Source organism: Tenrec ecaudatus, chromosome 16 (genome assembly GCF_050624435.1).
Source record: "Tenrec ecaudatus isolate mTenEca1 chromosome 16, mTenEca1.hap1, whole genome shotgun sequence".
Lineage (NCBI taxonomy): Eukaryota > Metazoa > Chordata > Mammalia > Afrosoricida > Tenrecidae > Tenrec > Tenrec ecaudatus.
In genome coordinates, this window is record NC_134545.1 from 6173796 (window position 1) to 6201581 (window position 27786).

General features: G+C 52.9%; 3 protein-coding genes across 4 annotated transcripts; 1 reads left to right on the forward strand and 2 right to left on the reverse strand.

Moving 5' to 3' along the window:
- On the forward strand, positions 1 to 16654 carry DIABLO (diablo IAP-binding mitochondrial protein). Its single transcript, XM_075533541.1, has 6 exons — positions 1 to 122; positions 687 to 813; positions 7081 to 7212; positions 7768 to 7878; positions 7970 to 8066; positions 16052 to 16654. The coding sequence occupies exons 1-6, from the start codon at positions 73 to 75 to the stop codon at positions 16249 to 16251; spliced, it is 717 nt and encodes a 238-aa protein (XP_075389656.1). The 5' UTR covers positions 1 to 72; the 3' UTR covers positions 16252 to 16654.
- B3GNT4 (UDP-GlcNAc:betaGal beta-1,3-N-acetylglucosaminyltransferase 4) lies at positions 6786 to 19345 on the reverse strand. Of its 2 annotated transcripts, XM_075533540.1 has the most exons (3): positions 15609 to 19345; positions 10965 to 11069; positions 6786 to 9800 (listed from the first exon to the last, which is right to left on the reverse strand). In XM_075533540.1, exon 1 carries the CDS (start codon positions 17951 to 17953, stop codon positions 16883 to 16885), a length of 1071 nt encoding a protein of 356 aa, XP_075389655.1. In that variant the 5' UTR covers positions 17954 to 19345; the 3' UTR covers positions 6786 to 9800; positions 10965 to 11069; positions 15609 to 16882. The 2 variants fall into 2 exon arrangements, with proteins under 2 accessions (XP_075389655.1, XP_075389654.1); XM_075533539.1 differs by having other exon boundaries at positions 10965 to 19345.
- A 149-nt stretch (positions 19346 to 19494) lies between these two features.
- On the reverse strand, positions 19495 to 27026 carry LRRC43 (leucine rich repeat containing 43). Its single transcript, XM_075533538.1, has 9 exons — positions 26920 to 27026; positions 24787 to 25025; positions 23495 to 23688; positions 22907 to 23136; positions 22475 to 22616; positions 22262 to 22393; positions 21988 to 22167; positions 21596 to 21641; positions 19495 to 19731 (listed from the first exon to the last, which is right to left on the reverse strand). Exons 1-9 carry the CDS (start codon positions 27024 to 27026, stop codon positions 19607 to 19609), a joined length of 1395 nt encoding a protein of 464 aa, XP_075389653.1. The 3' UTR covers positions 19495 to 19606.
- Positions 27027 to 27786: the final 760 nt, after the last annotated feature.

Genomic DNA, 27786 nt, shown 5'->3' on the forward strand with positions numbered 1-27786 from the left:
AGCTGGGCCCCGCCCCCGCCTCGCCTGTAACGTCACTTCCGGCGCCGGCGTCCGGCGTTTTCCCGGGTCGGGATGGCGGCTCTGAGGAGTTGGCTGTCCCGGAGCGTCTCTTCCTTCCTCAGGTACGGGGACAGAAGAAAGCGGCGCGGGAAGCAGCGGAACCGGGACCGCGGCGTCCCGCCTCCCGGGGAAGTCCGGCGTCCCCGCTCCCGCCCCTTGGTCGGGCCGAAGGGTTCATTTCCCACTACAGTTTTCAGGGGTTCCGCCTCCTCAGAGCGTGTCCCCGACGCTCGGGCTCTGAGGCTCCTGGGGAGAGCCAGGGAAGGGAGGGGACGCGGCGGGGGGGAGAGTCAAGTCCCTGAAGGCCGAGGTGGGTCAGGAACTTGGGGTCGGACTCCTGTGCCCCCGACTGACTCCGGAAACCTTGGGCCGTTGGTGCCTGCAGAAACGTTCGTTGGGCGGCCTTGAGACCGGTGTCAACTTCCTCAGATGGTAGCTGATGAAGGAAGCATCCCGGCTACGAAGCCGACACCCCCACCCCTCCCCTCCCCTCCCCTCCCCCTCCCTTCTCCTTGGCTTGACGAGGCGTTCTTAAGCCCCGGGAGCAAATGGAGGAGAGCTGCCCGGGGACTGAGGGTTGGGTTAAGTTGGATTTTTGTTGAATTAAGTTGGGTTTTTGTTTCCAGGTACAGACAGCGCGTGCCTGTTGCGGCCAATTTGAAGAAGCGCTGTTTCTCGGAGCTGATTCGACCTTGGCACAAAACGGTGGCATTTGGATTGGGTGTGACCTTGTGTGCGGTCCCTATTGCACAGGTAAGGTACTGTCGTGTGACCCAGTGTTTCTTGGCTCGGAGTGCGGTGGGCACCCAACTTCCTCCCCCACATTAGGTTGCGTTCTTAGCTGCAGTCCAATTGTCTCCAAACTCAGTGTCCTGGAAGTACTCAGCTGTGATGTCTTTTTATAGAGACCGGTCCCTCCTGATAACATTCCCAAAGTGCGTGAGGCTACGTCTCTGCGTTCTTGCTTATGAGGAGCATTCTGGTTGTACTTCCTTCCAGACCTTTGTTCTTCTGGCAGTCCATGTACTTACAGTGTTCTTTGGCACAGGTGTAATTTAAATGCATTCATTCGTTCTGACACCCATATTCAGCTTCCACGTGCATCTGAGGCAGTTGAAACTAACAGGCATGGCTTGGGTCAGGTGTACCTTTGTCCTCATAGTGATTTCTTGCCTGCCTCTAACATGTATGCTGTGGGTTTAAGTAAAAAGAAATCTTTGAGCACTTGAATCATTGTACCTCTTCCTGGTGTTGTCTATTGGTCCAGTTGTGAGGATGTTTGTTTTCTCTACGTTGCGTGTAATCTAGACTAGTCTTTGATCTTGATCAGTAAGTGCTTCGAGGATTCGTGGCTTTTGGCCAGCAAAGTTATGGCATCTGCGGATCACAGCTTGTTCCTGAGCCTTCCTCCATTTTCCATGCCTCCTGATTCATATAACACAGCTTCTCAAATTCTTTGCACCCTTTCAAATATAGTGTATTCCTTTTACTGTACCAGCATCTTTTCCTGTCATGCGTGGTTTCATCATAGGTGCCCATTTTGATTGCATTGATAGGAATAGCATATCACGTGGTATAAAGAAGGGAAGAGTGCAGGAATAAGAAGAGCTTAGCAACAAAATAGCTCCTCGTGCAACTGAAATGCATTGAGCAGTCATTGTCTGCCATGCACTGGGGATGGAAGAGTGAGCAAAGAGTTCCTGGTCGCATATCATTTATACTTTGCTAGGATGGGGGGAAAATAAATTAGCAGGTGGTGACAAAAAACAGGACTAGGGTAAACAAATCGGGAGTGCCAGGAGGGGGAGTGGTTTTCTTTAAGATAGGGTGGTCAGAGTGGGCATCTCTGAAAAGGGAGTATGAAGTAAGAATGGGAATGACCTGAGATAATACCTGGCCATCATAATGCTTGGGGGAAGAGCTTTTCTGGCAGAAGGCCCCAGTGCAGGAGCATGCTTGAGATGTCTGAAGAGCATACAGGAGGTCCAGGTGACTGGAATAGAATAAGGAAGAGCAGGTGGGGAGTGTGAGTTGAGACCATTGAGTTAGCTTGTGGCCCATTGTTAAGTCTTGACTTTGTTCTGAAAAGGAAGCCACGGAGGACTTTACCACAGGGGTATTATGCCATAGTCACCTTTATAAAAGGTGGTAGTAGGTATGGGGAGAAGTGGACCCGAGCTAAGGGACAGGAGTTGCTAATGGATGGATACGGCGTGTATATATATAACCTAGATCTCACAATTTTCAAAATAACCTAAGGCCCCTGAATGTTCCCCTGGGTGGTGGAAGAGATGTATGCTGACTGTGGTAGCCAAAAGTTGTCAGTTTGAGTCAACCCAGAGGTGTGGTGGAATGAAGACCTAGCAATTTCCGTCCCTAAAGATTATCACCAAGATACCCCTAAGGGGAAAGAAAGTGAGAATATATTCCATATTAACAAATTGCGCTTGTCCAAAGAATCTCGGAAACCTACGGGGCAGATCTCCCCTGTTCGATAGTCTCTGAGTCGGCAGACTCAAGGGCGGCAAGTTTGGAGTATTGTTTTGCCCTTTGTTAATTCCATTAGCTCTTCTTCATCCTTATGACAGGAGCCTCTAGTCATTCCCTGCCGTAAAAAGTAGCCCCATCCCTGTTCTTCAAACAAACCCTGCACCAGCTGGTACTGTTACAGAGTGGAAACTCAGCTAATTCTTCCACCCGCCATTGCGCTAGCTGGTCTCCCTGCTTTGTGCCTCTGCTCCAGCCAGGCTCCGCTCCCGGAAGTCCCTGACAGAGCACACGTGTGTGCTTTCGTTGTTTTCCTCCCTCTGGGGTCTGACCACCCAGCCCCTTCCTAGTGGTCCTCGGGGCCAAATTTGGAATCTCCTCTCTTAAAACCCCCCTCCTCCAGCCTTTTGACCTCGGATTTTTTGTTAGCTGATAATCTGGCATTCTTGTCAGCAGAACGTAAGGGATTGTTATAATAGCTGTAAGAGCCCCTTTTAAAATGATTTGTTTTTTTAAAAAGTAAAAACAAACAAGAGGGAGTGACAATAGCTGGTCTGAGGAACCGTGCACAATGAACGGTCATCGTGGGCACCCACTGGGGCAGTTCTTCCCTGGCCTGTAGAGTTGCCTGCAGTTGGGACTGACTGACGCGTGGCAGCGAGCTTGGTTTCCTGGCTTTGGTATATTTCATGTGAAGCCATTGGACCAGCCCTTCTCTCAGCCACGTCTTTACCGTCACACCCCTGGCTGCTCCTCCTTAGAGGGTCTGGCTCATTAATTAGGTTGCAAATAGAGCCCAGGGATCTGGTGATTTCCAGGATTAACCAAGTTTGGGGACCTAGGCATTACCACTAGGCTTACGGACGTTTCTTATATACATCTCTATGGACATGCAGTAAACTGAGGTGAACAAAACCACACATTTTCTATAGAAAACATGTTTTATTTAAAAACATTAATTATACACTTATACATGAAATTGTAAGACTGTGTATTTGTGTAAAATTTAAAATAATTTAGTGTTCTACAGTATGGAGATATTGGATTTGACCTATTGGGTCTCTTGGATTGGTCAGTATGACAATTTCTATTGCAGTCCGTCTTTACTTTCTGAGAACTTTGTGCCTGTTATACTCATTACTGACTGAAGTAATGCTTTCATGAATGAAACTGATTTACTGTGATTAATACTCAGAGTATGTTCACGTCAAATTAACGCATATTGGTAGTAGGTACACCACACAGAATGTCAAGAAGAAAACTAATTTGGATATCGTTTCTTCAAATAGATAAAAGCATAATTGGTAGGAGGTAAATATAAGCGGTTTCTGTCATTTTAATTGAGAAAAACAAAATGCATCAAAATGACAAGTCCTGTAAACCTATTGTTACAGCTAGCACACCCCTGTGCCTGTGCCCGGGTGTACCCACCTGTAGATTCTCAGACACAGGTACCGATCTCTCCCACCCCTGGGACTGCCGGTACCACACACAAGACAACAGTTAGTTTTAGTGAGAGGTTGCTTCCTATTCTGACACTTGGTTACCTCTGATAGGAAATGAAAAGTCGCCAAAGAGCTCTCGTGGCAGGATGGCCACAGGCCTGCATTTTAGATAAAATAGTCGGCCCTCAAACAACACAGCTTTTGAACTGTGCGGGCCCGTTTCTGTGCAGTTTTTCCCCCTTATGTTGTGGTGAGCTCAGGTGTTGCAAATACCGACTTTAAGATGCCTGGTCACCCTGATCATAGCCTGCCTGCCATTTTCACCGGCCTGCAGCCCCTCTGGATCCCCAAGTCCTCCGTGCGTGCCCATGTAGGTGGTGTCCATCTTGGGCAGTGACCAGCGGTGCTGTGAGCATTGGGCTGAGGGTTTCTGTTGTGCTGTCAGGCTGGGGGGCACGTGTTTCTGAGTGAATGAGGGTTGAGAAGTGTTGGGGCCACAAGGTTCATAGTTCCATGTTCAATTCTTTGAAGACCTTCCTGTGTTCCACCCAGGGGCTGTGTACTCGGCCCTCCACAGCTGGGGCTGAAGAGCCCCATATTTGCAGTCTCACTAAAAACACAACAAAGCCTGTTCCCAGGTTTGTTTTTTGGGGTGGAGGCTGTGGTTAATCACTGCTATTCTAGTGATGGTGAGGTGATCCCTCATGATGGCTGATGAAGGGGGGTGTTGGAGGTGCTCACCTCAGGATCACTGGTTGAAACCCACCAGCCACTCCAAGGGGGAAACCTGAGGCTGGCTGCCTCTGAAGAGTTAGAAAGCTCTGGTCTTTGACGAAAGGTCGACGAGAGTGGGACTCGAGCCCATGGCAGTGGGGGGAGGTGCTGGCTAAGGAAGAGGAGCCCTGGCGGGTGATGGTTAAGTGCCTGGCCACTAACCCGAAAGTCCGCCATGCACACCCACCAGCTGCTACGTGGGAGACGGACGAGGCTGGCTGCTGTCGTGAAGGTGACAGCACTGGGAACCCCATTCTGTCCTGTAGGGTCACTAAGTTAGATTCGACTCTGGCAGCAAAGTTGCTTTTTGTTCAGTGCTATAAAAGCTTTGGGTTTTTTGGCGTTCTTTTACTGTGGTTTGGGAGTAAGTTTACAGAGCAAATTTGGTTTTTAATACTGTACACACATTTTATTACAGTTGTCCCTCCAATGTCGCAAGCTCCTCCCTGGGCTCCTGGATCCATTAGTCCTTCAGTCCAGTTCGCGCTTTGAGGTTTGATGTGAGGCAGGGCTGCTCTTTGGTCGCAGGAGCACGTTCCTCATGAGTGTTCCTGCTTGCTTTCTAGGCTCTTTGGCTAAACGGTAGTCACCAGGGATGGTTTTCCATCCACATATGAAGGGTGTCTAAGGGTCATAATCTCGGGGGTTCAGCTCATTCAGTATATGTCTGGCCTTGTTATAATTTTGAATTTTGTTTTATGTCCGTCTCCCATTCTGTCCAGGATTTCCGGTGTCCTGATCGGCGTGGTCAGAAGCAGTACTTATCAGGCGCCCTTTAGTTATTCACGTTTCAGAACAGACGTGGTTCTGGTTTCATGTGATTCATTCGACTCATCCGCTTTCCTCTACACCAGCGGTTCTCAACCTGTGAGTTGCAACCCCTTTCACAGGGGTCACTGGACTCATAAAGTAGCAAAATGACAGCGATGAAGTATCAACGAAAATAATGTGATGGTTGGGGGTCACCACACCATGAGGAACTGTAGGAAAGGGTCGCGGCATGGGGAAGGTTGAGAACCGCTGGTCTAATCCCAAGGCTGTGGTCCCAAGCCCAGGGACTCATTTTCTTGAGGTGCTTGGTTATGTCTAAGATGTCTGCATCACTTTTTCCTGTTTGCCTCTACTATGTACCTGCCTGGATGTATTGATAGTACATACAAATCTTCACAGAGGATAGAAATACCCTCAGCAGACGTCTAAGCTCATGAGCGTAGTCCCATTTGCCTACCCTGGCTCGCTTCGTTTATCTGCCTGTAGATCTACTATTGTTCCTGGGCTATTGCAGGATTGTCTATGTCGTAATCATGATTGCGTTTTGCTCTTGTGTAGACTTCCCACATATCCCTCTTCGTGGTAATACATTTCTGTTTTCTAGTAACTCCCCCTCCCACCCACCCACCAAAGATTGCCTGCTGTGTAACCTGTTCCTTGAGAGTTGTGGTCTCCTAAACAGGAGAGTTCCTGGGGTAACTGACCGCTCAGCATCCTGGCCTCGGGGTTCAGTCATGTTACGAGGTGTTGCATGGGTTTACCATTATTCTATTTCCAGCGCTTTAAGGAAGCTCTACGCCATTGTCTGTACCATTTTACAGTCCACCAGCAGGGTGTGAGAGTTTGTCTCTCCACCCTCTTGCCGACATCTGTGGTTTTTCTGTTTTTCAGTTTACTGTTACTGCTGGTGCGAGGTCTCATTACTGAGACTCAGTGCTCCCTAAGAAATGGCGCCGTCTCTCCCCATCATCCTGCCCCTGGTGATTAATAAATCTCTGGTCGCTATTATACCTTTGTCTATTCTAGATATTTCACATAGTGGGGTTACAGTGGTGATGTCTGTGACTGGCTCATTTCATGTGGCACCGTGCTTTTGGGAATTCATCTCTGTCGCAGTGTGAATCAGGACTTTTTTTTCATGGTAGCTGGTTTTCCCTTGTGGACATGATGCATTTTGTTAAAAATTTAGTGCTCACCTTTTGGCTTGTGAATAATGCTGCAGTGAACATTGGTGTATGAGTTGTGTGTACGCTTGGTATTCTATTTATTGCATGTCTGAGAATGGAATTTCCAAACCCTTTTCCACAGTGGTTATCCCATTCTACAACCACATGAGCAATGACGAGTTATATAAAGAATTTCACTTTTTAGAACAAAAGAGCATGTAGAAAAGTTAAATTTTATCAAACGTTGGTACAAAGTAATCATGAAAATAGCCAAAATAAGGCCTTTTTTAAAAGCTACCCCAAGGAAGCATAGCCCATTTGGAGCTTATACCACAGTTGTTTACTTGCCTGTCTTTGGCAATGTTTGTGTCTTTCAGAAATCGGAGCCACATTCTCTCAGTAACGAGGCCTTAATGAGAAGGGCCGTGTCTTTGGTAACAGATAGCACCTCGACCTTTCTCTCGCAGACCACGTATGCACTGATTGAAGCGATCACCGAGTACACCAAGGTAAGTGCACTGTCCACAGACTAATTCCCAGCTGCTGCCTGCTCCTGCGGTTCCAGCTGAAAAGAGCTAGGCTTGGCCTTGACTTTGCGACGGTAGCAGAGTTGAAGCATTCTGACAAGAATCTGTAGCGCCCCCAGAGATTTATGCTCTGGCATGTTTTTAAAAGTTCCCTGTACCTGGATCTATCTAAAGCACCGATAGTTTAGATGCCCCTAAAGTCAAGGTTCCTGGGGAAAACGCTACTCTGCAGCAGCCCCGTGTGTAAAACGGGGGGGGGGGCAGCTTATGGTAAATGGGGGGCCCAGAGGCCAGTAGCAGCCATCCTGAGGTCAGCTGAGGAGAACCGCTCAGACCTAACAGGAAGAGTCAGTGTCAGTCACTTGTCTGTCGGGTGGGCTGCTGTCGGGCGGGCTGCTGTCGTCCCTCTGCTGCGTGTCCTCCTGTCTGAAGGGTGCCTGGGGAACGGTGCAGCTTCAGTCAGCGTAAGGGAATGCGTCTCCTTAAGGTCCGGGCCTTACCTGTTTTAACTCAGGTCTGTTTTTTCTACATTTATAGGCTGTTTATACCTTAATTTCACTGTACCGACAATACACAAATTTACTTGGGAAAATGAATTCACAGGAGGAAGATGAAGTGTGGCAGGTGATCATAGGCGCCCGGGTTGAGGTAAGCAGGATGCTCTCAGCCTTCTCTGTGTCCGTCCGTCCGTATCCCTCACTGCAGTAGCTACATCGTGAAATGCCTGCTTAATTTTCAGATGACATCAAAACAACAAGAATACCTAAAGTTGGAAACAAGTTGGATGTCTGCAGTTGGGCTTTCAGAGATGGCAGCAGAAGCTGCGTACCAATCTGGTAGGTGGCGTTGTTCACTGGGGAGGTGCGAGCTGTGCAAAGAGGAGCCCTGTGGGGTCGGAGGGTAAATGCCGGGCTGTCGAGCACAAAGTCAGCAGTTTGAGCCCAGCAGCTAGTGTTAGGAAAAAGATGAGGCTCACGTTTCCATAAAGAGTGACAGTCTTGGAAGCCCCTGGGGCCATTCTACACTGTCCTGGAGGGTTAGAGTCAGGTGGCTGTGAGGGATTTTTTTTTTTTTTTAATAAAAAGGGGATAAAAAAAGGGGGAAATAGATGGAAATTGATTGGGGGCAGGGGCTGCCTCGATGAGACGGGGATTAAAAAAGTCAAACCCATTACTGCCCATTCCAACTCCTGGCAATCCTAGAAGACAGAATAGAAAGAACTGTCCCACTTTCCAAGGCTGTAAATGTCTCTCCCCTGAGGCTGCAGGTAGCTTTGAACATCTACCTGTCTGGTAAGCAGCTGGGTGGTTTCACCACAGGCATTGATGAGATAGAGGAAGAGATAACTGGCCCACAAATAAAAGGGGCTTCAGAACTTGTTCAAGCCTTCCCTTATGTGCATATGTGTAGATATTTAAGGAACTGACTTGATTGTACGGGATTGGAAAATTCAAAATCCATAGGTCAGGTAAGAGGCAGAGATTTTTACCAAAATCACTAGTTGTGGTGTTGGGCCAACTGAGTAGGAGATTGGCATGTGAAATGAAGCGTCACCTCACTTTCCCTGCTGACCTGGGTTAATAGCCTGCATAGTACTCACCAAGGTGGCGTGAAGGCACAGATTAAATCAGAGAGATGGGTGGGGGCAGAGTAGAGGTGACAGTCTGCTTTGAGGACTACTTTCCGCAGCTTTAGGAACGAGTCAAGTGGTTCAAACCTCAAACTGTTCCTCAGACCTGTTGGAGGGCTGGACTATAGTTTAAAAAAAAAACAAACTATGAACAAATTCCTATGCACACTGCACATACCTTATTTTGAAGTTAAACAAATGGGGCAAAAACACCCGGCGGGCCCCTGGTTTAAACGACCGTCAGTGACAGAATCAATTCTGACTCTTAAATCTTGGAAGCCCTGTATAAGGTTGCTCTCCATCTGAATGGGAAGAGATGGCCCCATGAGGCCGTTAAGAGGGACAGTTGGGTACCTCTGTAGAAGCACCTTCAAGGTGGGTGGGAGCAGGTCCCCGCAGGTGCCCTGAGCGGTGTCATGGCCTCAGGCAGCCCCCCCCCCCCCCGCCCGATTCTAAGCACCATTTTTTAAAGAGTAAGCAGAGTCAGAATAAAAAAAACTATGAGGGAAAATGCTATTGTCTTCTCATTCCCTTTTCTGTAAACTTTTTTAAAGCCCCCGAGAATGCAGAGAAACCAGCCTGGTACACCACAGTGAATCACTAACCAACTTGTGACTAGACTCCCAAACTATCACCCCTGTGCACTTTCTGGAAAACCTATTCTAGAAGGAAGCTATTGAGACACAAGAACAATGGAGAAAGTCACTGTGTTAAACACGTTTTAAACTAAATTGGTTGTAGGGAAAAGTGAAGGCTGCTGCTGGGCTGGTCTAATCGAAGACCTTTTTAAGCTCTGCAGTACAGACAGACAGCAGAGAGGAAGCCCAGCCTCTGCCGATGTCAGCCACTCTGTCGGGCCGAGTCGGCCTGCCCGCCGGGGTTGCCAAGGCGAGGGGCCTTTAACCTGCTGTTCCACCAGGGCTCCTCCAGAGCAAACAGCCTGTTAATTACAAAATACAAAGTCAGAGCCAAGAACAAGTTGAAACATGCAAGTAATGACAATAGCTAAGAATAGGCAATGAGTAATTGGCACTTTATAATTGTGATTAAATAATTCTAGTTAAAAGACAAAGGTTGGTAATTATCGGTTCAGTGAATATTTTTCTGCCCTTCGTTAATAAAAGCTACAAGAGGTGCTAGAATAAAACAGTGACATAGGGTGCTGCACGTCCCCCCAACTACTCCAAGCAGTGTCAGCAGCACCTAGAGCTAAGGCCTCACCTAGAGAACACCCAACACCACTTAGGGGCGGTTCTGCAGCATGGGCCACGTGAAGGAACGGCTTCAGGAAGTTTGTGGGAAATGGAATGAAAAGATAATGGACATCGCAACACTTTGAGGGTGGGGGCGGGGGCGGTCTTACAAGTGTATAACAATCCATCATTCATTGGTAAGCACATGTGTACGTACCTATGTTGCCCTCAACAGTTCCAAAACCATTTCTTTCTACTTCAGTCCTTGATATCCCCCACCCTTCCCCCCTTGTGAAACCTTGATCAATTATATACTATTATTGTTCTTTCACGTCTCACACTGTTCATTGTCTCCCTTCCCGCCCCCACCCCTCTACCCTCTTGATATTGCTCCACAAATTTTTTGAGGCTCAAAATTTAGGCCATAAGACAAGTCGCAGTAAATTTCAAAGGAAAAAGTTATCTTCACCAGTCTTAAATGGAATTAAACTAGAGCTCAAAAGCACAACATACCAAAACTTATGGGATGCATGCAACAAAGGCAGTGAGTGCCCAGAGGGAAATTTACAGCTGTAAACAAATGTATCAAAAAAAAGGGGGGGGGCATTTTTTGGTCAGTTTTTTTTTTTTGGTCAGTAGATTAAGGTTGAAAAACATGTAAAGACTTGGTCAATATGCTATGGAAAAAGTTTAATTTAACAGAGAGGCAACCAAGTTCTAAAATTGGCAAAGAGCCTGAATAGACTACTCCAAAGGAGATAAAACTACTGCCATTGAAAGGATTCCAATTGGGAACCTTCCTGTATAGGGTTTCTGAGGCTTTAAATCTTCAGACTCAGCTGCTTTGTTCTCCCACAGTGCTGCTGGTGGGTTTGAACTACTGGCCTTACAATTAGCAGCCCAATACTTACCTGACTCTGTGAGGTTCCACTCCATTTTCACTCACTAGGATGGTTTTGGTGAAGAAACGAGAGATGTTGACAAAGATGTGGAGAAATTGGGTCCATTCTTCCTTGCTGGTGAGAATGTAAAATAATAAGTCTACTGGCAAACAGACGGTTCCTCAACAAGTTAATTGTAAAATTTCCGAATGAACAGGAATTTCACTAAGTGTACACGAGATAGCAAGAACACAAACAGATCACTATACTCATAAAATGACAAAGACTGTAGGATTCCACTTAATATAAAATATGTAGAGTGTGCAAGAGATAGACCGAAGTTGAGTCGTGTTACCAGAGGTAGGAAGGGAGTCTGGTTACTTAGGTGAGCATGTCAGGAACGAATCATGGTGCTGGTTGAACATAATACATCACTAAGTTGTAAAAGACTAGTGAAAAATGTGAAAATGTCAGTTTTCCTACTCTACATGTATTTACCACAGTAAACAAAAGATAGGTACAAAGTTACCATATTAACATAAGGAAGTCATTAGCTCAGAACACTGATGGATCACATGAATCTGAGACCCTAAGACTTTAGATAGTGCTTAGTTCCCACAGCTGACGACTGACGGGGCTCACCCTAGAAGGTCCTCGATAGAGTGGGGAAAACTGGAACAGCCTTGCTGGTCTGAGAGGGACTGGCGAAAGCCCGACAGCAGAGCCCCTAGACACCTTTCAAGCCTGGACCTGAACTCAACTCTTGGGCCAACTTTGAACAAAACCATAGACAGGCCTGTTAAGATCAACACACACACCAGGGGGCATACACTTCGCAGAACAATCAACCTTACAAGATCAAAAGGGCACCACTTGTCCAGGGAGAAAGACCTATAGAGGGAGGAGGTAGGGAGGGAGTGTGTGGGGGGGGGGGGCAGGATATTTGTAGGGACATTTTACAACTTTGCTGTAACTATATCCATGGCTGTGGTGAAACCAGGGGACAAAGTTAGAGCACCTCCTGCACATAATGAGGCACCCTGGGGAATGAGTTTGAGGGACCAGGACCATAGTCTTGGAGGACACCATTGTCAGTTGGCATAATCTAGTCCACAAAGCCCCCAACCTACTTTGGAGACTAGGGTTTGAACGCTGTGAGCAGCTTTCTCCAGTGCAACAATTGGTCTGTCCCTATCCAAATGTAGGAGGAACGATGGAAATCGAAGGCAGCTGGAACTATCAGTCCAGCAGATTAGACCACTCTGAATTCAGTCTTTATGACCCGGAGACCAGAAGAACGAGTTGGTTTATCTGGCTTCCACTACCAACTGCTCTCAATCAGGATGAATTAGAAGGTCCTGGATAGAATGGGAGAAAGATGGGGAACAAAATTCAGCATCAGGAGACACCAGGCATGCTGGTCAGACGGGTGGAACCCCAAGACTACAGTCCTTAGCCACCCTTAGATCTTAGATCTGAGTCAGACTGAACTCACCTCCATGGCTCCATCGTCCGGCACACAGGCAGGTACGCACATCGTAGAGCTGCGGTTCTCCGCCTCCCACCCTTTCAGACAGTTCCCATGTTATGGTGACTCCCCCCACACCATAACATTATTGCTACTTCATCACAGGGCGACCCCTGTGAAAGGGTTGTTTGACCCCCAAAGGGGTCGCGACCCACAGGTGGAGAACTGCGTAGAGTCATGACCCATTTGAGAGCAAAAGGCAGCAATGGGAAAGGAGGAGGAAGTGTGGGGTACGTAGGGTGACATTGTGGGCGTTGTAATCTGTGACATGAAACAAAATGTGAGTTGTTAAATGTAAAACTGATCTGCCCTGTAAACCTTTACCCAATTCGCAGTAAAAAGTTGGCGGTGGGGGGAGCTTTAGCATTATACCGACAAAGAAATATACTGTAGGTGTGAAGGGAGGGCCGAGTGGAACTCACTGCTCAGGGTTGTCTATATTTGTTAGTGAGCCCGAATGATACTGGTGGTTGGCTCAGCTGCCAACTAAAAGGTGGGAGCTTTGTGCATCAGTGGCTCCATGGGGGAGAGGAAGTCGTCATCTTCGGGTGCAACACAGTCTGAGAAACCCTAAAGGGCCCAGTCCTCAGTCCTGTAGGCTTACTTGGTTGCCATGATTTGGAATCCACTCAGCAGTGTGCTTTGGAGGTTTTGCTAATGGTGGTGGATTGGTCGAAAAAGCATAGTGATAATGGTTGCACATCCTAAAGATCGTGACCCATATCACTGGATTGGACGTGTAAAAACCACTGTAACAAGGGGGGGGAAAGATAATGGAAGTCTTCCACAAACATTTTGAAGCTCCTCGTGTGCTTTTACCAAAACATTTTTTTAAGTTGACAGAATAATATGCTCATCAGAAAAAGAACTCAAGGGGAAAGGCATTAACAAGGGTCCAAGAACAAGGAGGTCTCAATCGTAAAAATGTGTGCCGACCAAGTCCAAAATGCAAGGAGAAAGCAAGTTTTATATCCATCTTTGAAACGCATAGGTCAAGATGACCAAAAAATGACAGCTGTTAAGGGACTTGGAAAGAATCATTAATTTCTATAAGTATTTGAAAGTACTTATTTCTTGGGTGTGTACACACACACACACACACACATACGAAATCCAGCCTGTGTGTGACGCTGTGCATATGATGGGGCTTCAGAATAGTCACAGAAACACTCCCCTTTCTTATGAACCCTGGAACCCCCTTATCCCAAAGAAAATCCATGCTTTGCAAAATCAAACTGCATAAAACTTCATTTTATCCCACATGACAAGGGAATGTTCAACAAATTGCATGAACATGCTGACATACTACCTTCACTGGCTCCCTACCAAAGAAATGCCTTTCCTAGATATCATTTTCTGACATGTTGGTAGAAACCCACAGGCTAAAAAAAACCAAACAAGTAGAAATTTGCAGGTATTCTAAAATAAAAATGGTACAACTGTGATGACAAACTGCCTGGTAGGAGCAAAGAAACCACTATCACACACCCCAAAATGGTGGCAGAAAATGGGTAACTGTCAGCAACGACACCTGAGTATCAATTGATTAAATGATAGTATACCAGTCAAAAGACAGAAGCAGAATGAATAAGAAATATACCTTAGACAACAAATCAATGGTTGGGATAAAATACGTCAAGCTAGGGGCAATCTAAAAGAAGGCCGGGTGCAAGGGTGGCAATATTTATCTCAGAGAAAATATGCCAACAGCAAGCCTCGAGAAGCACTTGGGCATACAGAATGACTGAGGAGCAATAGCAAGCTGGAGAGAGCGGACACGACACTAATAAAAGGAGTCTTCAATCCACCACTCTCAAGGAAGGGCAACTGGACAAAAAGGAAGACACAGGAGAACCAAGAACCTCTTAGACATGCAGAACACTTCACCCAACAGTATCGCAACATACGTTCCTTTCCAGCACGCCTGAAACATCCTGCAAATACACCGTATGTTAAGCTACACAGCAAGCCTTGATACATTTGAAAACATTGAGATGAAACACTTCATTGACATGAATAGATTTGGACAATGTTATGCTGAGTGAAATTAGTCACAAAAGGGCAAATAATTTGTGATACACAGAAATGAAAAAAAGTTCACACCAAAAGAAACAGGTTCTGATGGTTACTGGGGGGTGGGGAGAGGGCAGCAGCAAGCCAGAGGGAGCCAGGTGTTGCCTGGGCACACAAGGGGAAGGAGGAGGGGCAGGGGCAGGCGAGTGATTGGAAGGTTAGGGGAAATTGTTTTACCTTGAACACAGATGGTGGGGAGGGTAACAGCCTCCACCTTACAAGTTCATAAAAAGGATGTGAGGTAAATACCAAGAGTAACAGTGGCGACGACCAGACAGGTGAAGACCATTCACACGAAGCAAGAGCAAACTCGGTCCAAGAAAGCAGAACACGTTTGACACCTGGATGGATGAGGCCAAGACCTGAGCTGGTTACAACTTGTGAGACAGCATGAAAGTGACAGCAAGAAAGGAGTTTTAGATGTAGAACTGTGTTTTAATTCTAGGAGAATATTATGAACTTCCTTTAAACCTGAAATAGGTCCATACTAGGTGGGAAGTATATACAGATAATGAAATGGTATTTCTGAGAGTTTGCGCCCCCAAAATACACCAGGCTCAGGCTGTGTTGGGTAGGGTGGTGTGGGGGGATGGAGTCTTAGTATATCTTCAGAAACACAACTGCCATGTTACAGAACATATATACTGGGGTTTGTAGAAAATGATGTTTCCCAACTGTTAAACATTTTTGAAAACCAACATAACATCCCCGAATGACCTGGCATGACACAGAAACCAAAACCAGACTCTCTGCCAGTCAATTCTGACCCGGGAGACCCTTGAGAGCAGGGTAGAACTGCCCCACGGAGGAGACCGTGAACACTTTCTGGTCTTTCTCCTGAGCAGCAGCCGGGCTTCAGGTGTCGCTTGCCCCACAGCCCCCATACACATAGGTGTGCGTCACCTGCCAGCAGTGGACGGTGGAAATTGGGAGAGAGCACTCAGACTACGCACTGCTGCCGGGGCCGTGGGAGGAGGCAAACCCAGCAGTCCAAAGCCACCAGAAAAGCAATTACCTAAGTACAACTGAATAAGAGGGATTCTCTGGACAGGATGGAGATAAAATCTACTTACTGATGAGCCACAGGAACCATTTCCTCTGGGTCAGGAGTTGGGGAGGTGGGGGTATCCCGACTAGAGGCAGCACTGCTGAAGGACGGAGGGCAGGGAGAGCAGGCCGGACCTATGGGTGTGCTGGCAGGCTCTTCCTCATGGTGAGCAGCGGAGAATGAAGTAAGGTAGCACATTTTTGAATAATGGGGGGAGGTAAAAGCAGAGTGTGTTCAGTGAGGAACTTTTGTGCCATTACGGGAATGTCTAAGTATTTCCTTAGTAGTCCAGCTCCATTCTCGGGCTCTGAAGGTGGGAGGGCACGTGTGCAGGGAGAAGGCTGTGGGGCAGGTAGACGGGGTGGTGACTGCAGTTTAGCAGGGCCCTGGCTGCTCTGCTCAGTGGGAAGGAGCCGGAGCCACCTGGGCCCTTCAACTGATCTGCTCTCGGGGCGTCCTCTCTGGCAGGCGCTGACCAGGCCTCCATCACTGCCCGGAACCACATCCAGCTGGTGAAGTCGCAGGTGCAGGAGGTGCGCCAGCTCTCCCAGAAGGCAGAGACCAAGCTGGCGGAGGCGCAGACTGAGGAGCTCCGGCAAAAAGGCCAGGAGGCAGGGGGCGATGAGGTGGCAGAGCCGGAGCCTGAGGCCTACCTGCGTGAGGACTGAGGGCCCTCCCGACACCGCTGCAGCGCATCTGCTGTTGGAGCACAGGGCGAAGCCTCCGTGCCAGCCCCTCCCCTGGGGTCTCCAGCCCATCTGCCCCTGGTTCACATTTTGCCCCATTCAACTGCCCTGGCCCCGATAGCATCTCGCCAACCTGGCCACCAGTTTAGTAGCCGTTTAACCTCAGTTTTCAATCTTATTTGCGTTTTCAAATATGAGTTAGTTGCTGCTCCTCCAAAGGGCTGTGAATGGGGGAAGTGAAGTGTTTCTAAGGCCACCTCTGATTGGGCCCCACTGCCCCAAGGACAGTTCAGGCCAACAGTGGCCTGTACTGTGGACCCAGGCCACCACATGCCTTTTCTTTCAAGTCTGTTGTATCCAAGGGAAAGAATTTTTTTGCATTTGACAGTGTGTGTGTGTGTGTGTGTGTGTACGTACGTACGTACGTGTATCTCTGGGTTTCTCTCCTCTACCTCCCAGAATGGCAGAACCCCAGGTTCCTGGCCATGGGAGCCCCACGAACACATGGCAGTGTAGTCCGCCAACCCAGGGATTTTAATTGGAGGGTGTACAGAACAGAGCTGGTGCCTGCAGGCCAGCAAAGGGCCCTGCCTCCCATAGTGGTGGTCCATCGTCAGTGTCCACCAGATGCTGCTAAGCCTGTCCCTCGAGGCTGGGGAGCAGCACACTGGAGGCCCTCGTCGGTCACCAGTGCCCACATGGACCACATCTCCACGGGGCTGAGGCGGTGCACCAGCAGGAGCCCTCGGTACAGGCAGGGGTCCAGGGGGTCCAGGGGCCTCCGAATCCCGAACGTCTTGAAGCCTGCATGGTGTGTGGGGCTGATGCCCAGCTGCTGTAGGCACATGCCCACGAAGACGTCATCAATGGGGAAGAGCTCTGCCGCCTCAGCGGCCATGTGCAGGCGACGCGCTGTGGCTCTGGACATGACGTAGCCGCCACCCCCGGCATAGGGTGGGTAGTGGCGGGCCCTGTACATGGACTGGGGGATGAAGTATTTGACCTTTGTGTTCCTATTGGGCAGGGCCTGGCAGATGACATCTCCTACCAGGAGGTCCTGGCCTGGGTCCTGGCCTTCCAGAAACTCGAGCACGTTGGGGACGTGGACAAAGACATCGTCATCTCCCTTGAGCACAAACTGGGCCTGGGGGCAGGCCTGGGCCAGCCAGCGCTGCAGGTGCAGCTCCTTGAGCGTCAGGTTGAAGAAGTCCTCCGCAAAGCCCCACTGCAGGATGTCACCAAACTCCCGGCTCTCGTAGGCTAGCAGCTGGGCAGGGGGTGGGGGTCCCGCTACCCCAAGGAGAAACACCAGCTTCAGCCGTAGGCCTCGCACCCGGCCCCATGTGGCCCGGATGGCTGCTCGCCGCTCCACGTGGCCTGGCTGTGATTTGATGGCGAGCAGCAGGAACGTGTCCTCCGCACAGCCTGGGGGCTCCAGCAGGATGGAGAAGTTGCGGCAGTGGCGATAGGTCAAGAAGAGGCGGTGGCGGCTGGGTAGGGTCAGGGAGGCGTTGGCCACCATGTGATTGGGCAGACACTGGCTGTGGCGGGGCCCAGGTGAAGCCCAGAAAGGCTGGTGAACCACAGGGCCCCCCACTGGCATGGCCACCTTGCGGAAGAGCAGGCGGCTAAGCAGCAGCACAGCCAGGCTGTAGAGTGCCAGCCAGCCCAGCAAGCGCAGCATGGCTGTCCTGCAGGGAAAGAGTGGTGAGTGCCCCGAGCCTGCCTTCCAAAGTGCTGTTCCGGGGTGGGGGTCCTGGAACACCTGCTGTGCCAGCCATGTGCCCCAGCTGCTTTGGGCCTCCCTCTAAGCATGAAACCTGCCGTCTGCTTGGCTCTGAAGTCTAAAGTCACACTCAGACCAATACGAGGCCACAATGGCCAGCGTAAACAGCCCAAGGTCCACCATAACAAAGCCAACCTTTAAGACCCCATTTTGTCATTTCTGTGCTCCTACCCTGGGACCCCCTTGCAGGCCAGACTACCCAGTTTACACCCAGTGGGCGGTTTATGAGACTGACAGGGCCCCTGCCCACAGAGATGAGGTAGCCCCAAAGAAACAATACCCTCAAGCAACTGCCCAGCTAAGGAGTCGAGATATTACAGCAGCATGAGGGGGCAAGGAAGGTGGCCTGGATGACTTGTGGGCCAGGGCTGGAGGGAGGGAGTGACCCACACAATCACTTGGGGAGAAACCAGTGAGTGAGAAGGGCAGTGGATCCATCTGTTGGACTGAGGGTGTCCTTTAGACTGCGAGTTGTCAGACTGGTTGGTTGCCTCATGACCCAGTCCAATGGGACAGGCGACAAGCACAGTGGGCGAGGTGGAAGAGGGTACAGGAAGGTGAGGTGGAGGCACCAGCAGGGCAAGAGCCTGAAGGAAGGGCATTGGTGGGGTGGGGTGGGGGGGATGTTGGTTTCACTGGAGGGCTCAACAAGGAAAGCACGAGTTTGACTGCTGAGGTTGAAGTGGGAGGCTGAGGGGAGGCCTGTGGCTTGGATGGGGGCAGGGAGGGGCAGGTGCCATTTGCCAACACGCACCGACAGCTGGTGGTTCAGATGAGTGGAGCCAAGAAGGACAGCTATGCGGGTGCAAATGGTCCGGTCCCCAGACCCCGCAAGTCCCTGCCACAGGCGCTTGGAACCCAGCCTTCCGGAGCCCGGTCCATCCCTCGGTACCACCACCATCCTCCCCCGTGAGCCGAGTCCACCCGCAAGCACCCCTCCTAGGGGAGTCCTCCATGCCCTAGAAGAGGGTGGAGACGGCGACATCCCTTCTCTGGACGGTCCACAAGGTGGGTGGCTGAGGGCCACGGCGGGGACGCCCTAAGGACCCGCACAGCGCAGCTAGCGCAGCGACTAGGGAACACGCAGCCTACGGGGGGCAAGCAAAGCCAGAGACCGTGCACACAGGTGTACGCGGCACCCCAGGGGGCCACGGCAAGGTGCAGGCGACCCCTGCCTGTGCAAGCCCTCACGTGAGAGAGAGTCACTAGCCCCCTCGAGCCCCAGACCGGTGCTCCTGGGCCTACCTGAGCCGAAACGCCAGACCGGCCGAGGCCAGAGTCGTGCAGCGGAGAGGGCCCCGCGGCCGCGCGCAGCCTCCACCAGGCGGAGCTGGGCAGGGCCGGCCCCGCCCCGCCCCCGAGAAGCCCCGCCCCGGAGCGGGCCCCTGGGGGCCAGAGGGGAGGGGCTCCCCATCGGCGGGGCTCCAGAGGGGCAGCTCCCCCACTGCAGTCAGCCCGAGTCCACCCCGCAGCAGCCGCTTCTCCCTGGGAGCGCCCCGCGCGGCCGCCAAACAGACGCCGAGAGCCGCTCTGGGAACAGCCTTTAAGGAGCTAAATGGAGAAGCCCTTGAGCGCCTCGTCGGCCGTGCGGCACTGGTTCAGCTGCACATGCACCTCCACTGTGAGCGGCTCGGGGATGTGGTTGTCGCCAAGGGCCGGGTCGACCTTCTTGGATTCTGCGGGAGACATGGAGCCGGATCCTGAGCCCGCACTACCCCGGCTCCGCCCCACCTGTCCCGCGCACTTGGGTGCACCTGTAAGTCGCTGGGTCTTGATTTAAAAAGCCACAACAAACATCCTCTACTTCCAACCACGGGTTTCTCCAAGGCCAAGAAAAGGAGCTGTCCAAAGGCGCCGCCACCGCCGAGTAATGCACAGCTGCAGGGCCCCTGGTGGTCAGTCACTTGACCACTCCCCAGGTCAGGAGCTGTCATGCTGTCTGCACCCCAGTATCTGCAGCCCCACGCTCGCCCCTCGAGTGGAATCCTTGCCTGGCTGGGCCGTCTCATTTAGTTTCATGCACTTAGTTTGCTGTAGTTGGACGATCCGTATTGCTCATTAATATCCCATGTTTGAACGCTGTTTATTCATCCCATCACAGATAGGCACTCATAAAACTCAAACCCACTGCCAGCCAGTCTGACTCACAGCACCCTGCAGTCCAGAGAGCATCCACAGGGCTTTTGAAAAGACTAATCTTACCAAGAGGCAGACTGCTTCATCTGTGCCCGCCTAGTGGCTGGCCGGTTCCAGCCGACCTTCCAGTTAGCAGGCCAATGTTTTATGCAGTGCACCACTAAAACAACTCCCCGACTCAGTGGTCCTCTGGGTCAAGGGAGAACTGCCCTCGTGGGATTCTGAGGCTGCGACTCTACAGACATAGAAAGGCCCATCCAGCCTTCGGTTATGAGCAACACCTACAGGGATCTCGACCTGTCCAAACGACTGACCCAGCGTCCACTCCCACGAGCAGGCTGGGAGAGGGCAGCTACTCCAAGTTTGGCATTCTGTTTCATCACAGCCCTTCTGGGGGGGTGCAGATGGCTAACACACTCTGCCGAGAGGCTGGCAGTTGGCATCTACCCAGAAGCGCCAAGGAAGGCCTGGTGACCCAATTGCAAAACCAGCATCTCAGGCCCGTAGGAACCACAGTTCTGACACACTCCCCATGTGCCTGGGCACGGGTGGGCCTACCCTGGCATCTCATTGTGGCTGGAGCTTGTACTCCCCGATTTTGAATGAGGTGCAACACATTTTCCTATGTGTATCATCCTCTACAAAAGCATCCCTTGGTGGGGAGCGACTCAACAGATTCTGTAAGGGCTTGTGCTTTGTGGTTTCCAGAGGTTCTTTACACGTGTGAGAGCTGAGCCCGTCACTGCTACTTATCACAGTGTACTGCAAATACCTTCTCTAGTTTGAAGCTTCATGGTCTCTTGTCCATTGTGTTAATTTTTCATGGTGGTCAGTATACTTGAATGTGAACTCTACCAGTCCTCCTGTGGGCACATGTATCAGAACGTGGTCTCTCTTCAGGGCAGAGTAATATTCCACTGGGTGGGCAGACCACACTTGGTTACCAGGGTGACATCCTCTACCAGGTATCTGGGGGCCAGCCCTTTTGGATCACTGTGAGTGGTGCTAATGTGACCTCAGCTTAGGACTCATATCCCATCTCCCACCTCTGCTCCCAAACTAGAGAGCCCACTCGAAAGCGAGAATCTGAAACACACCTGTTCCAGGTGCTTCCGAGGTGGCTCACCTGCCCACTGACCGGCGTCCACTCTTCACACGACCACCAGGGCTGAGAAAAGCTCCTGGGTCAGAAAGCAATGTCCAGAAGACCCTATCCTGCCTCAGCCCTGAGCATCCAACACCTGGACCACCTTCTGTCTCGTCAAACCCACGCAGGTTGCTGTGCCCACTGGGGGCTCCAGCCGATGTAAAGGTGGGGCCTCTAGCTGGGCCTGGTCCCTCCTTTTATCCCTTGTCCCCAGTCAGCACGGACCCTCAGTGGCGCCCCCAACACCCATCATTGACTCTTACCTTTTTTCCCTAGTTTCTTATTCTTTTTACTTTTCATGTCCTGGAGAAAGAACCACAGAGGGACCTGCTCACTGGGGTGCTGGGGAAGGGGGGGGCAGCTGATGCTGAGGGAGGGAGGGGGGCCAGGGATAGGGTTACCCCTTGCCAATAAGGCTGCCCTTGACCTTGGACTCTACTTCACCTGAAACCTCACATCTGAGGACAGATGTGGGTCTGAAGCCAGGGGCCCCCTGCTTAGCTGCAGGGCATGGAGCCTGTGCATTTGCATACCTGTGGGTGTGTCTGTCCAGTCTCTCCTGTGGCCCAGCCCACTGCCCTCCCCTGCTGAGCCAAGGCTTCTGGGGTTGGGTAAGGATGAGGGTGAGGGCTGAGGGGAGTGGGCACACCCTGGCAAACGTCAACTTGTCTGACTCCACGGTGCGGACCACCCCAAAGTTGCACACGGTGGACACGAGAGGCTCCCCAGCCAGCAGGGGCTCCAGGACCACAATGCCGCTGCCTAGCACTGTCAAGATAGGTGGGTCTTGGCGAAGCTCCTTAGGGGGCTTCCTGGGCCCCTTCTGTTCCTGTGGGTCAAGGAGGGCGGTGAGCAGGCAGGTAGGCGGACCCAAGCCAGGGAGCCCGTCCCTCACCACCTCCTACACGGGGCCAGGCAGGTACCTTGCTAGCCCCCTTCTTGTCCTGGCCCTTCTTGTCCTTGTTGTCCTGGCCCTTCTTGTCCTTGTCTTGCTTTCCTTTCTTGCCTGTCAAGGGGGTCTCCACAGAGGGTGGGACCAGCGGCCAGGACAGAATCTAGGCAGAGTGGCAGTGTCAGCAGCCCCAGCCCACCCCCAGCGGGAGGAAGTGAGGGCCCCAGGGCTAGCCGCAGCCCACCTTCTCCTCCACGATGGTCACCGTGGTCCCTGCCAGCAGGAAGGCCTTGAGCGGTACCAGGTCCCGCAGTGTGTGCAGCATCTCGTAGTGGCAGGGGATCACGTTGCTCCATGGTTTCCGCATTGTGCTGAAGAGAACCGTCCTAGGGGGAAGGGAGGGGGCGAACAGGGATGGGTGTCGACCCCAGGCCAGAGCTCCGAAGCCTACCACACTGGTCCATAGATAGAGTGACCTCTGCAGACCACCCGCTTCCCACAATTCACCTCTTACTGCCCACTACCCAGGCCTGATCCTGTGCAGAGGTGGCAAGGAAGCCTGGTGGGGAGCGAGGCAGTCTCACCTGTGTCCCAGCAGGAAGGAGGAGCACTGAACCCAAATGCCTGCCGGCCCCTGCCCCTCTCCCACAACACCCCCTGCCCCAGGAGCCCGTACCCTGGGGAAGGCCAGAGCCGGGGATCTACATGAGGCCGCAGTTTGGCCAGCTCCTCTGTAGCGGAGTCATTGGACGGGGCCAGGGCGGCCGAGGCGGCCCCGGAGGTGGAGTCCCCATCCATCTCCCCCGACTCGGTCATGGCACCCGACTCTGTGGAGCCGTCGGCCTCCTTCACATCCTCCGGGGTCTCCTCAGGAATGACCTCAGCGATGGACATGGGCTTGACAATCTGTTGGGGGCAGGGGGGGCACACACGCCCAGAGGGGCCACCCTGGTGGCTGGAGACAGCCAGCAGGGCAGCCGGATGAATAGACACCAGGGCCAGCGTGTGGACCTGGGCAGGAAGGTCCCACACAGGCCCTTCGCAGTGCTTCTGAGAGCCCCCCGTCAAGATGGAGCCCCCAACTTGGAGGTGAGGTGGGTGCCCTTGAGTCATGAGGATGGAGGTGCAGGATAGGGTGGGGAGGGCACGGTGGCCTGACCCTGAGGGGCTGGGTGGCTTCTGTGAGAGACCAGATCCTGAGGGAATGGGGGAGGGGGGAGGGTGCAGCTGAGCCTGCTCTGGGAGAGGCCGGTGGGACACGCACCTCCGCCAGCACCCCGGCCGCGTAGTTGCTCCCCTCCTGCAGTTCCTCGTCCTCCACAAAGTCGTAGGTCACGTAGTAGCTGTAAGTGATGAAAGGCCCCTCCGGTCCTGGTTCCGGGTCCAAGACGGAAGAGTCCAGCACGCCTGTGACATTCCCAATGGTCACCACCAGCTGAGCCTCGTGCACTAGCAGATCTGTCAGGGGCCAGAGGCCGTGGGGACAAGATGCAGACAACAGTGAGGGGGCGCAGTGTGTTCTAATAGTCCCCCCTCTGCCGAGCTCACCCAACTCCGGGGCTTTAAGGCCCAGCTCTGCCGAGGGCAAGCGGAGTGAGCCCTCTTCACCCCCATTTTTCCAGCCTGTGCAGGCGACGTGTGGGCCAGGGCTCAGGGTCCTAGCATGTGTGAGACCCGGGCCCCTTATCCCCCTTCGGTTCAGCCTGGACTCATCCTTCGGCCTGAGGGGACAGTCTTGCCAGGGGAGTCTGAATCCCTCGTGCAAGCACCCCCAGGAGGCCCAGGTGGTGCCACGGAAGCAGGAAGGGGGTGGCGAGGAGGCAGGGAAGCCAAGGGAGGCTGCGCTCACGCGTGCCATCAGCATCACATGGCAAAACACGCAAGAGCCATGGAATGGACAGCCTGGTCTGCTCGCCATTAGCACAGGCTCTGAACATGATCACGCGTGGCCGTGACCCCTGACCTCAGGATGTTCTCATACCCTGTCTGCATGCTTCCCGGGTCGGGGCCCTGGCCACACCACACTCCCTACCTGATGGCCTGGACAGTTAATTCCTGCCCTGGGGAGTCGTGCAGGCCAAGGGAGTGGGGCACCTACCCCACATGGTCACGTGAGGTATGTGTCTGTGCGCCACCCCCCCCTCCGCTGTGAGCACATGTGGCTAACATACCCTGCAGCCCTCTCCCTGCCCGGAGGATGGGGACAGGCGCAGAGGAAACCATGGAAACAGAATCATCAGAGCTGCCATTGGACACAGGCTGTGCAGAGAGGGCCAATCATCTCCAGGCAAGCCCCAGGCCCTGCGCAGTGCATGGCACTGTCCACCAGGGGGTGATCTCAAGCCATTGGGGCACTGGAATCAGAATGGACCCCAAGGCCCATTCTGAGTAGGTGGGGAGTGGAGGTGGGGTGGGGTGGGCTTCTTAGCCCAACTCCCACCACAGGCATCAAAAGTAAGACATGGGGGCGACAGGCTACACCTGCATGGGGTCTGGGACTGGGGAAGGGCAGGGTGGTGACCTTGAACGGACAGCACACCTTCCCAGCATGCTCACCTGCGTTGACGTTGAGTCCCCGGAAGACATGCTTCTCGTTGGGGGACACGGTGGTGTCGTCGAGAACGCAGAGCCGAGACAGCGTGTCAATGGTGAGGCCACGGTAGTAGGGCACCAGGGCCAGCGGGTTCCCCTGCAGCACCAGGAGCCGCAGCTGCCGGAGGGAGCGCAGGCTGCCTACCAGGCTCTGCAGGTCTGTCAGGTTGTTGAAGCTCAGGTCCAGGGAGACGAGGTTGGGCCTGTGGGGTACGGCCGGGGCAGGTGCCCCATGGCTCAGTGCCCTGGCTTCTCCAGATCGGCCAGATCCTCCCCACCCTCACACATCTTGGTGCCTGTGAAAGGTTCTCCTTGCTCATCTTACCCAGCATGCTTTGAGAGGCCATCCTTGATAGATTTTCACTGGGGAGCAGGGATGGGGGGTTGGGTGTCCTGGATGCTGCTGTACCTCTCTCAGAGCCACTGTTAACCCAGCATGGCCACCACCTGTCAGTTCGCTGTCCTGTGGAGGCTGGCGTGTTGCTGGGATGCCGGACACTATGCCATTCGCATGTCAGACACCCACAGGGTGGACAGGCTTCAGGAGAGCTTCTAGACCAAGGCAGACTAGGGAGAAAGGCCTGGCGATCTCCTTCCCCCAGAAAACTAGCCAATGAAAAACCTGGATCCTTAGAGAATGCTGCATGTGCCGGGGCACGAACCCCCTTGGCTGGCAGATATTCAAAGTACTTAGAGGGTTTGCGTTTCTGACCAGCAACTGTGTTCCATCCTGCTGTGCACGGCGGATGGGGTCCACTCCAACACAACCCCTGCCTGCCGAGGGGGCCAAGTCAACACCCCACAGGATGCTGGAGTCTCAGGGGCCGCCACATGTGCAGGCAAAACAGGGAGATGTCTCGGGAAGTTACAACTTGGAGCTGTCTGAGACATTCTGGGCCGTCCCAGGTGAGGGGGAGGTGCTGGGGCCCCCAGTGAGTGGAGACATCCTTTGACGGACAGGGCAAGCCCCCACCACAAAGACCCACACGGCCCCAAATGGTGATAGCGCCGAGGGCTGGAGACAGCATGCCGAATAGGGCCCTCAGAGCCAGGGTCTGACCACTCCCACCACCAGACATCCTTCCTGGGGGGGCGGTGGGATATCTATACTGCGTGCGCCCCAGAAATAAAGCCTAAGTTCTGAGAGCAACAAACAAACGAGCAAACTCGCTGCCATTGAGTCAATGCCGACTCAGGTGCAACTGTGCCGGCGAGTTTCCAAGACTGTGGGAGAAGGAAGCCTCGTCTCTCTCCCGAGGAGCGGCTGATGGTCTCAAACTGTTGACCTTGGAGGTCCCATGCCAACACCACCACCACCGGGGCTCCAACCAGTCCGTGGTTATGACTGAGATGGGCAGAACTGCGTTCTTCACGCTGCCAGCATTATAGTCTCGGCACATGGAGGTCACCTGGCACCATACAGCCCCCAGAGACCATGTTCTACCCCCCACGTCTGACTCGTAAGCTTGTGTTCATGTCTCTGGCCATCCCTAGTAGAGAGAATCAGAGACTAAAGGAGCACTTCGTCCACAGGACGAATGGGCCACGTGAATCACAGCCTCCACCAGCCAAGACCAGAAGAGCTAGATGGTGCCCCACTGCCCTTACTGGCTGCTCTGATCCGGGTTCTCAGGGACCAGTTTGGGCAGAATGGGAGAAAAATTAATAACAAAATGCCAATGCATAGAGGCTGCGGTCCTTAGACACCCTTCAAACCTGGAGCTGAGCCCACCACTCCGAAGTTACCTTTCAGTCCGGCAACAGACGGGCCTAATAAAGTGAACCGTAACACCTCTGGGGACCACGCTCCTGACCAATGGGCCGCAGGATGCTCAGAGGGCTGCATGTGCCCAATACAAAGGGCACCGGCCCACCTGCCAGTGGCGAGTACAGAGCAGAGAGGAGCGGGCAGCTCAGGCCTGCCCGAGCAGGCAGGACGGGGAAGAGACCCGGCCAGGGTCAAGAAACACAACGCGTGTGGTCTTGAATGGGAGACACACGTGCTCTGCGAGCTTCCTAACAACGAGCTGTTAGCAGAGAGCTTTTAAAGCCCCGCACAGCCCCGCCTGGTGCCCCCCACCCCCCCGAGTTACATACCAGTGGTGAGCCGTGACATAGAGACTCTCTAAGGAGCCCAGGAGCTTGTTGTGGCCCAAGCCCAGGTGCTGGAGGGCCGGGGGCGGGTGGGCGCACAGACAGTCCATGCTGGCAATCTCGTTGCCGTAGAGCTCCAGCACCTGAGGGTGACAGGGGGCCGTGACCTGAGTGGGCACAGGGGCCACACTGGGGGTGCCCTCCCCCGAGTCCTGGAGACCTGGGACGGGAATCACAACACTGGGGGCCACCCACGTACTCTTGAGGCAACAAGGAGCAGACGCCGAGGGTGGCCGAGCTCTGGGTCCTTTTGTGAGGATGGGACGAGCCTTGTGTCCCATGTGCCCCCAAGTCACCTCTTGTCAATGCACATTCAAAGGGAGCCGCGGCTGCCACAAAGCTGGCCTCTCCTGGAGGAGGGACCCAGTGGAGACCCACCTGCTGCCGCGCCCTTTGGGAGAGCTAGGACGCTGTCTGCTCCTGCCAAGATTCATGACCTCAGAGAGCAGTGCGCTGTCCCACGCGTCTGAGTGCCCAGAGATGGTGGCATGGCCGTAGGTCTCGGCTCTCGGGACTTTTAAGAGGAACTCTGGAAGCTTCCAGTCACCCCAGCGGCCCTTCAGAAGGAAGGCTGGGCGGTCGTCCCCCACAACAGCAACCCACTGAAACCCCAGGGGCCCTGCTCTGCTGTCAGCAGGCACTGGTGAAGGGCGCGGGCCCTCACCTTGAGAGTCGGGGGCAGGTTGACGGCATTGATCACCCGGATTCGGTTGGCACTCAGCACCAGCTCTTCAAGCTTCTGGAACTTCAGGATGTCTTTGTCCACCTCGCTCACCTGCAAGGTGGGGGGGGGGGGGGAGAGGGAAGCAC